The 10,701-nt window shown below is 36.7% G+C and overlaps 2 protein-coding genes across 2 annotated transcripts; both read right to left on the minus strand.

The window, feature by feature from the left end:
• Positions 1-12: 12 nt before the first annotated feature.
• Positions 13-2,282, minus strand: LOC122842356 (proteinase-activated receptor 1-like). Its single transcript, XM_044136145.1, has 3 exons — positions 2,061-2,282; positions 1,658-1,836; positions 13-1,571 (listed from the first exon to the last, which is right to left on the minus strand). The coding sequence occupies exons 1-3, from the start codon at positions 2,265-2,267 to the stop codon at positions 1,028-1,030; spliced, it is 930 nt and encodes a 309-aa protein (XP_043992080.1). The 5' UTR covers positions 2,268-2,282; the 3' UTR covers positions 13-1,027.
• A 7,500-nt stretch (positions 2,283-9,782) lies between these two features.
• LOC122842486 (mas-related G-protein coupled receptor member A2-like) lies at positions 9,783-10,417 on the minus strand (the record flags this gene model as incomplete). The annotated part of the gene is made up of 1 exon (XM_044136415.1): positions 9,783-10,417. A coding segment is annotated over one exon (549 nt), but the record flags the coding sequence as incomplete, so codon positions are not given.
• Positions 10,418-10,701: the final 284 nt, after the last annotated feature.

Consider the following 10,701-nt stretch of genomic DNA (forward strand, 5'->3'; position numbering starts at 1 on the left):
ATTCTCAGAGAATATTGTTAAAGAAATTTTATTCTGAATATAAAGTTGTTCTTTCAGGTCAAGAGACAAAAAGATGAATATTTGAGATAAAAACAAACCTATGCAATGTCGTCAAGCAAATTTCTTATCATCAGAAACTCCTACCAAACCATCAACATTCATTCCTAACTTACAAATATTTTCATAGCAAGAAAGCAAAAATTTTCAGCTCATTATTTTGTGCCTCAGTCTAAATAAAAATGTGACAGACTAAAATAATCTTTATGTGTACATGATTATACAATGTTCAGAGAGTGAACAATCTAAAAATAATAATAATGGTTATTAGATAAAGTCATAATGAAATACAAGCTGTAATAAAATATGTCTGCTTTTTTATATCATATCAAACATGAGAGTTTTCCTGTTTCTGCTGATTTCTCACAATCTAAACAGCAGTTTTGCTTCATCACAAGAGATGGTATTTTTCAGTTGACATGAATAGATCACCTTGTTAACACTTTAGATTATGAGAAAAATAATCTATATTAATATTTACAAAACACAAAATGAAACGGTTTGCAGAATTAAAAACCTACAACTTGAAGCCATCCACCTCCTGGGAGATTTGGAGGCTTTATGGTTGTTTTTATGTAAAGAAATCTCTAGTCCAATTGAATATTTCTGTTATATTTAATAAACATTTCAGTTAAATCCCTGAGAAATTAAATGTCTGCTTTGTTACTATTGGAAACTCTGTATGTACTTCAGAATCAATTACATAGCATAAAAAATAAACTGGTTTAATCCACAATGAATAAATAAAGTTTTACTGGGAAACTCTTTGACACTTTCTAAATGTTGTACCTGGTTAAATTGAGGAATCTGAGAATCAAGCAGGTTTTCATTTCTCCTGTCGTTGGGTTTTGGTTTTCAAATGATCATGAAAAATTAAAAATATATCATCTGAAAGTTTTCTGTCTTGCAAATAATCCATCAGAATTCCTTCAGAAAGTAAGATGTGAAAATATTTGTGCATCAGTTGCACCTAAACTGATGTAGTAGTTTGAGGTGACACGTTGTCATTATCAGTGCTGCTGATCTCCTGATTGTTAGACGTTACACAGCAACACAATGAGGTCAAAAGTCTGTCAACTGCACTTTTCCTCAGAAAAACACACATAGCTGAGTCTGCAACAGGACTAAGATAAATACCAATTGTAACCATGGTAAAGAGGGCAAAATTTTCAAGGGGTTTTTCCAACAGGAAATAAATCATGTGAGGGATGAAAAGCAGAATATATGTTAGCAAAACCACAACCAGAATAAAAACAATTCGCCGTTTTTCATCAGCAGAGACACTGCGAACTTTAGTCAGAGCTTTAATGGTCCCAACCAGGCAGAAGATGAACAAGAGAAGAGGGTAGAGGAGGCCAGAAACCTGGATTTTTGTTCTACACTCTATTTCCAAAACGAGAAACATTTTTAGATTATCAAGAAAAGAAAATATCCAGACTGAGACACAGACCAACACAGATGTCTTGATGTTTCTTCTAAATCTGTACCACAGTGGCTTGGCAATGACCAGATACCTGAAATAAAAGATACATGCTGTCAGACTTTACTGATGTAATAATGTCAGAAAAAATCAATAATATGCATGTAAACAGATATTTACCTTTCCAGGTAGATACACATCATGAATCCAATACTGGCTGTGATGCTAAAAGCAAGGGCAAATTCAGAGACAACAGGGGGTTCATAATATACTATCATAGGAATTCTGCTGCAGAACTGTATAAGATCAGAAATCAGAAGGTTGAAGATGTAAACTGGAGCACCCTGATCCTTTTTCACCTGCAGGGGAAACAAAATGAAAAGTGAATAAAAGCTGAAAATTTTTTCCCAACTTCTTGGAACTATTAGATGATTCTGCTTCCACAAATATAAGTTAACACATTGTTTGATTTCCTTTTGATCAACCATTCCTTAGATCCAGGTTCATAGAAAAACAATAATAATGAATAAAAACTGCATACCATGATGAACATACAGCTAAATCTAAGTTAACAAGAACTTACCTTTGATAAAACAGCAAACATGGCAACCAGAGTCAAAGGAAATCCGACGCAAATGGTGATAAAATTTACCAAGTACAAGATTTGAATATATACTTTTTTCTTTTCATCAATAGGGTAATTGGTTCTGTTAAATTCATCAGTGAAGTTGAAGTTGGTCTGATTGAGGTTTTCTTTCCATGAGGTTCTGTTGACGAGAGAATCTTCCATTCTTCAATATCAAACCTGCACCAGCAAAATAATGAAAAATGGAGAAATAATTTTTCTCTTAGCTTAGTTCATAAAAGTTGTATTAAATATTTTTTTAAGGGGAAATTCTAAGAAAAGTTCTTTTGTGAGGAATATTTTATAGTACAAAAATAAATCATATGATAAAGATAAACACAAAGTAATTCTTGAAAGTAATGAATGTAAAATTATCCAAATGTAAAGAATGTGCTCAGTTTCTACCTTATTTTACTGGCATGCAGGTAAATATCAGCAGTTCCATGAAATTAATCACATGGGATAAACTATTCAGCAACTTGTTAAATTTAATGTGTCTTTTCTTTCATTTCTGTGCATTAAAAATATAAATATATCTAAATTTACCTTACCTTAGTCCTGAAATGGTTCCTGTTTTCAGCCAGTTGTCCTTCTCATCTCAACGCTCTGCAGTCGGAGCCTACTCTATATATACGTACCACATGGACATCTGACTTCTGTATTATGGGAAATGGGTACAGAGATGATGAAATAAGTACATTTTCTTTAGAAACAGGAAGAAAACGTCTTCTAAGACCACAAAAAATGTTTAACTCACTTATGAACCAACTTGTGTAAAATTTAATTCAGTAAATTTTTCTAGTGCCAGTTAACAAGAAATATCCTCTCTATGTTCTTTGCAAAAAAAAAAAAAAAAAAAAGTGCTCTTCAGCTTTTATCACTTGTTTTACCTGTTTAACTTAAATGCAACAGATTGAACTATGCATGTTTTGGACACTGCTGTCATCTCTAACTTTAGAAAAGGAAACCTGCAGTCATGAAGACTTTTCACATTAACTTATATAGATAAATGCAACAGGGACAAACATGGGCATGCTGGTGCAGGATGCACTGCATTGCTCTCTTTTGCTCTTGCTTCATCACCCATGTTGGTTCTTCCATCTTCCTTTATGTGCTGTTAGCTGGTGGGCTTTGACTCAAGATGTTCGGCCAACTGTGGGCCACAGAGACACTGGAGCGAGTCGCTTTATGTTGGGCTTCCTGCAGCTGACGCACCAGAAACGATCGTAAAAGTAATTTAATGTAAATGATGTTAAAAATAATAATCTCACCATTAAAACCTGATTTATTTTCCTCCTGCTCTTTAATATTCCACAGGTGAAAAGAGAAAAGGGTTCTGAACACACAGAGACAGGAAGTGAGGTGAGAAGTGTTTCACAAAATGACACCTTCAAAGTTTCTCATAACTTTAGAGCAAAATCTTTCAGATATTTCCAATATGGCTGCTGTCTCAGCTCACTCTCTTTGCAGCTTCACTGCAATGGATCCAACATATTTTCATAGGATGAGCAATAATATGTCTTCTCAAGATATACACTCATGTTAAGTTCAGTTTATTGTTAGGATGAAGGTTTTGATCCTTTCAGAGGTTTGTGAAACAGAAATATTACATCATAAGTTACACTCTCATATTCCCCATATTCTCTGGCATAACTTCTCTCTACTGACTTTTCTTCAGCTTGAACACATTGTCAGAGATTAACATAGTGAACCATTCTGTCTGAATTTAATGCTGACTGAAACACAAGTTAAAACAAAATAATAATAATAAAACCAAAAGGACAAAAGTGGAGCTGGGATGTTGGGTAGGAGTCTATATCTATAGGGTTGAAATTGTCACACTGACCACAAAACTCAGAATATTGAATAGCTTTTAAAAGAGTAAAAACTAACAAAGGCAAAAAATGAGGATGAGAAACCAAGAGAAGCTGTTTCACCTTCAACAGTCAATCTTTCCAACATTTTCAGACAGAAGTAAAAGATGAAAAGACTTTAAACTTTTCAGATTCTGGGACAGATTAAAGGTCAAAATGTGTCCCACATGTAACCTCCACAACCAGACATTTAAAACGTTACAGTGCAGCAGATTCACAGCTGTAAGAAACTGAAATAAATTGCTGAGGTCTGACTTCAAGTAGCAGCAGAAAGTAAAGAATGAATCTGTTAGAAAATACAAATGAATACCTTCTAATGGCTGTAAAATGAGCTGCAATCATCAAAATATTTCTAAACTTAATATAAAAATCAAGTTTACTTAACCTCAGCACACTATAATATGATGCCGGGTTTGTGGTGCATAGAAGCTGAATGCTGCTTTGCTGTGTTTGGTTCTGGTTCTGGTTCAGCAGAGCAGAACCAGAACCAGAACCTGAGGGTTCTGGAAGGTTGATACAACAACAGCAGATCTTTAATGTGTTGTGCTGCTAAACCATTCAGTGATTTATAAACTAACAGTATCTTAAAGTCTATTCTCTGATCTACAGGGAGCCAGTGGAGGGACTGTAGAACTGGTGTGCTGTGCAATAACTTCCTGGTTTTAGTCAGAACTCCAGCAGCAGCAGGGTTCTGGATCAGCTTCAGCTGGAGGATTGATTTGTTAGGCCGACCTGTGAAGACGCTGTTGCAATAATCAATGCAATCAAAGGTGAACATATGGTTGGGTTTCTCTAGGTCTTGCTGAGACATCAGTCATTAGATGGATTTTCATGCCAAGAAAGTTTACATTTTATATCTCATAATTCTTTTCCTCATGAATTCCAATAATAAAAATCTGTCAGACTAAAATAAGCTTCATGAAGTACGTGGTTGTGTGTGATTTTCAGATGGTGAAAAGTCCAAAAATTAAACTCAAAAGGTTTGGATAGGAAATGATGCTGTCGCCACAAACAACAGAGTATTTTAAAATGTTGGCCATTTCCTGTTGCTGCACAGTTCTGAGAAACTAAACAGGAGTTTTTGTTGACCACAAGTAGAGATGTTTTTTTGTTCAGTTGTAAAAGATTGCTTAACTTAATAACACAGTAGATAATGAAAACTAATAGGATGTATTAACATTAATATTTATAAAATATAAAATAGAACTGTTGGCAGAATTCAAATGCAACATTAAGTCATCCACCTAATGGGAGGATTTGGAGTCTTTATGTTTTTTATTTCAATTTTTCTATTTATTTAAAGAACTCTCTTGTCTGATTAAATATTTTTCTACAAATTGAACATTTCAATAAAATCCCACTGATTTTACCTGTCTGCTTTTTTTTTCAAGTGGATATACTGGATGTGGTTCATAATTAATTAAATTACAGAAAGCTCTTATTTAATCCACAGATAAAACTAGTCGCAATGTTTTCAGCATTTTCTAATGACAGAAACTTTTAAAAATAAAAACTGTTTTTGTAACACCTTTTGTTGCACCTGATTAAATTTAATGTGTGAAAGAAACAAAGATAAACAGTTTATGATCAATGATTTATGATTTATCAAAACAAAACAAAAAAAAAAAAAACTAATATATATACTGGACTGAAATGTCTGATGTTGTTCCTATATATATATATATATATATATATATATATATATATATATATATATATATATATATATATATATATATATATATATATATATATATATATATATATATATATATATATATATATATATATATATATATATATATATATACATATATAACCAAATCATCAACAAGACTGGCTACGGATACCGACTCAAGAATGGAGCCAACATCAGCCACCTCCTCTACATGGATGACATCAAGCTGTACGCCAAGAGCGAGCGAGACATCGACTCACTGATCCACACCACCAGGATATACAGCACGGACATTGGGATGTCATTCGGACTAGAGAAGTGTGGTCGGATGGTTACAAAGAGAGGGAAGGTCATCCGCACAGAAGGGATCTCACTCCCAGAAGGAACAATAGCAGACATAAAGGAAGGTTCCAAATACCTGGGAATATCACAAGCAAATGGCAACCTTGATGAGATCACAAGAAAAAGAGACACAACCAAATACCTCCAACGAATAAGACAAGTCCTGAGAAGCCAGCTCAATGGCAAGAACAAGATCCGTGCAATAAACAGCTATGCCCTGCCAGTAATCAGATACCCTGCAGGAATAATTAGCTGGCCAAAGGAGGAGATACAGGCCACAGATGTTAAGACCCGGAAACTACTAACAATGCATGGAGGGTTCCACCCCAAATCCAGCACACTGAGACTGTACACGAACCGCAAAGAAGGAGGCAGAGGACTAGTGAGTGTGAGAACCACTATCCAAGACGAGACATCCAAGATCCATAGATACATCAGGGACAAAGCCTCAACAGACAATGTGCTCAGTGAATGTCTCAAACAATGGGGAACAGAAGCTGAGGTGCCGGAGGAACCATCATGGGAGGACAAGCCCCTGCATGGGATGTACCACCGGCAAATAACCGAAGTGGCTGACATCAGAAAATCCTACCAATGGCTGGGAAAAGCTGGACTGAATGACAGCACAGAGGCCCTCATCATGGCCGCCCAGGAACAGGCCCTAAACACCAGAGCAATTGAGGCCCAGATCTACCACACCAGACAAGACCCAAGGTGTAGGTTGTGCAAGGAGGCCCCTGAGACAGTCCAACACATAACAGCAGGGTGCAAGATACTGGCAGGGAAAGAATACATGGAACGACACAACCAAGTGGCAGGCATAGTGTACAGAAACATCTGTGCAGAATATGGACTGGAACCCCCAAGATCAAAATGGGAAACACCCCCAAAGGTAGTGGAGAATGACCGAGCTAAGATCCTGTGGGACTTCCAGATCCAGACAGACAAAATGGTGAGGGCGAACCAACCAGACGTTGTCGTGGTGGATAATCAACAGAGGAAAGCCGTTGTGGTGGATGTGGCAATACCAAGTGACTGCAACATCAGGAAAAAGGAGCATGAAAAACTAGAGAAATACCAGGGCCTAAGGGAGGAACTGGAGAGGGCCTGGAAGGTGAAGACCACAGTGGTGCCTGTGGTCATCGGGACCCTCGGGGCAGTCACCCCCAAACTGGAACAGTGGCTACAACAGATCCCAGGAACAACATCAGACATCTCAGTCCAGAAATGTGCAGTCCTAGGCACAGCCAAGATACTGCGCAGAACCCTCAAGCTCCCAGGCCTCTGGTAGAGGACCCGAGCTAAGAGGAAGAAGAATCACCACCCGCGGTGGGTGAGAAGGGAATTTTTTATATATATATATTTATTTATTTATTTTAAAGACAAAGAAAACAAAAACTATTAAACGGAGTGGCTGATGCACTATAAAATGTAATAAGTTCACTTTACTTAAAAAAAGTTAGGAAACCGATTGCCTCAAAATCTTCAAGTAAAGTAGCTAATTCATTTTAAGGTGTTATTGCTATAAATAACTATGTTTAGACCACTCAGATAAAGGCAGTAAACCTGAGTGCCGTTAACTCAAAATCATTAGTAAAGTTGACTATAAAATGTCATTTATGACTATTTCAAATTGTGAGTTATGTCAATTAAGCAGTACTCATAAAAATAAGTTATACTTACACGTTTAAGAGTTCACATTACTTGCAAAATATCAGGAAACCAATTGCCTTGATATGTTCAAGTAAGATGAACCAAAAGTGTTAAGTTATTGGAACGAAGAGCCAACAGACAACAGTTTGAATGGAAAAAAAATGTTTAATAATTAAACAAGTTTACCTTAAATACAAGGTTCTCAAGTGTGGTTACATACACACTAACCTGGAAACAAAGTTTTCCATAGACTTTTTTTAGGGGAAAAAAATGACATGACTTTTTTTCTAGGGTAGCCTTCAATCTAATATTGAATCCTTCAAATGGCCCTCAGTCTTTACAACTTTGAGAATCCCTGATTAAATGTCTTTGTTGACTGGTGTGAAACAAAAACTCAATTCTCAATACTAGAGCCCAACATTTATCATAACATTGATAAAATAAATAGTGAAGTAGTGAAGTGAAGTAATGTTTCTCCTCATTAACATAAAACCATTTAGTAGTCTGCAAATGCAATGATGCTCTCTCCAACAAAAAAAGAATCAAACAAGAAATAAAAATCACTTTTCCAATAAGGGTAAAGGTATCAACGTTGATCCATAATGTCACATCACATTCACTTATTGCATCAGAAGATTTTTGAGTGATTGTATTTTTGGTTTTAGGGATTTATGTCCAAGTGACAGAAGCACCCTTTGGATGAAGTCAAAGGTGTACTTCAGTTGTTGAAGGTACTCCAAATTCAGAGAATAAATAAGTCCAAAGAGCAAACACATGGCATGTGGAAGATTCCCAAGATCATTCATGACAAGACTTCCTTCCAAAATGATGGCAGTACTTGAAGACTGGAGGTGCAGTGAGTCAGTGGAGGCCTGCCTGTCCTCAGGAATGATGGTCAGGATCCCAATGGGGGTGTGAGACACGTCTGGGTCTTCGCAGTCCTAACAACAATAGAAGCAACACCACAATTACATATCAACATAACACTTCTTTAGGGTGACCAGACGTCCTCTTTTTCCCGGACATGTCCTACTTTTCAGACCTAAAAAAATGTCCGGGGGGAATTTAAAAATCGTCCGGGATTTTGGTCAACTGCCTCAAAACACATTACATAGCTTACAGTGCATTGTGATTACATTGCCACTCCGTTCCACTACTCCATTCCAGGTTTCTTTGTATGGCAAAGCGCATGTGTGTCCGCCGATTCTACCCCCCCGCCAACAAAAAAAGAAGTGTCCTCCTTTTCAGAAACCCAAATCTGGTGACCCTACACTTCTTCATCACGGCTGCTTCTCCTACAGTTTACAGCTGCCCTACCTATGGCAGTCTACTCATCATAAGCCTTCTATAACAGTACAGCGGCTTTTTTAACCCGCCAACATCTTTAACCTTATCCCTTTTCCTTTGTTTGTTTGTTTTGCACCCCGGACAGCTTTTTTGCACTGCCGCTCCATCTTGTTGCCACTAAATAAACATGATATTTTCGACTAACGTTAGTCCCAGTCATCGCTAAATCATTACACATAAAGTTAACCTCAAAACCTGGACTTACGGATGAATTATACGGCCGAGATAACGAATATAAGTTTGCTAAAAAACAGTGGGACTTACCGTGACAAAACTTAGCTGCAGCAACCGCCGTATTGTTGACAGTTTGGCGCTTCTTTCAAACACGTCGTCACTCGTCAGTGTCCAATGCGCATGTGCGTTCAACGAGAGCTGCCGAATGATGCCGAGTTTTTTGCTGGTTATGCAGATGCATTTCCCTACCCTAAGTTTAAGTTAGTATAGTCAACAGAGTAAGCTGGAATGAGTTCAGGTCACTTTTCTTTTTGAGTAAGATATACTTTTACATTTTACAGTGTGCATGAGGGATCGCCCTTTTCAATGGATGCCAGCTGGTCGAGCAACACGACCTGCTGATCGGACATCTAAGATAAACCCACCACATTGTGTTTCTGTCAGGTGACCATTTTGTTTTCTTTACTCTGTTCCTTTTGTTTAAATCATTACACACTTATTGTTGCGGCCCTTCTCTCACGTAATCGGTATAAAGACATAAGAACGAGCCAGGGTGAGGATAGTGGGACGAAACAAAGGGAATACAAAATATTATGAAAAATAAAAACTATATCATTTGAAAGCAATTTTTATTGCAAGTAATCCATAAGTATACTTTAAGAAAGTCTGCAGGAAAGATATTTGTGCATCAGTGGTACCTAAACTTCTGTAGACTGAAGACCTGACATGTTGTGATTATCAGTGATGCTGATCTGATTCCTAGACTTTACACAACACAATGAGATCAAAATCCTGTCAACTGCACTTTTCCTCAGAAAAATATACAAAGCTGAGTCTGCAAGAGGACTAAGAAAAATACAAATTTCAATAGCAAAGCTTAAGATTACATTTTCCACAGCTTCTTCATACAGAAAAAATATTATAATTGGCAAGAAAAGCAGAAGATAAATAAGCAAAAACAAAACCAAGATTAAAACAATTCGACGTTTTTCATCAGCAGGGACACTGCGAGCTTCAGACAGAGCTTTAATGGTCCCAACCAGGCAGAAGATGAACAAGGGAAGAGGGAGGAGGAGAAAAACACCAAACATTTTTATCCTCATCTCTAATTCCTCAGTGTAATACAGGGTCAGGATAAAAAGAAAAGAAAGTATCCAAACTGTGACACAGACCAACACAAATGTTTTGATGTTTTGTTTAAATCTGTACCACAGTGGTTTGCAAAAGACCAGATATCTGGAATAAAAGATACATGTTATCAGACATTACTGATGTAATAATGTCAGAAAGAAACAACAATATGCATGTAAACAGTGTCAAGAAATCTGATATGTGTGTATGAGATCTGTCCAGGCTCATTGCAGAAAAACCGAGCATAAAAAGGCCTGAAGAGATTGTTGCAGCTTTGTAGGTTGATTAATGCTGTTTATCAAATGTGTATTCCCTATATTTACTTGATATGTAGTCCCTCTATTGATAAAGAGAAAGAAAAAGTTATAATGATGAACTAAAATCAAATAATCTATGGTTG

Source organism: Gambusia affinis, linkage group LG13 (genome assembly GCF_019740435.1).
Source record: "Gambusia affinis linkage group LG13, SWU_Gaff_1.0, whole genome shotgun sequence".
NCBI lineage: Eukaryota > Metazoa > Chordata > Actinopteri > Cyprinodontiformes > Poeciliidae > Gambusia > Gambusia affinis.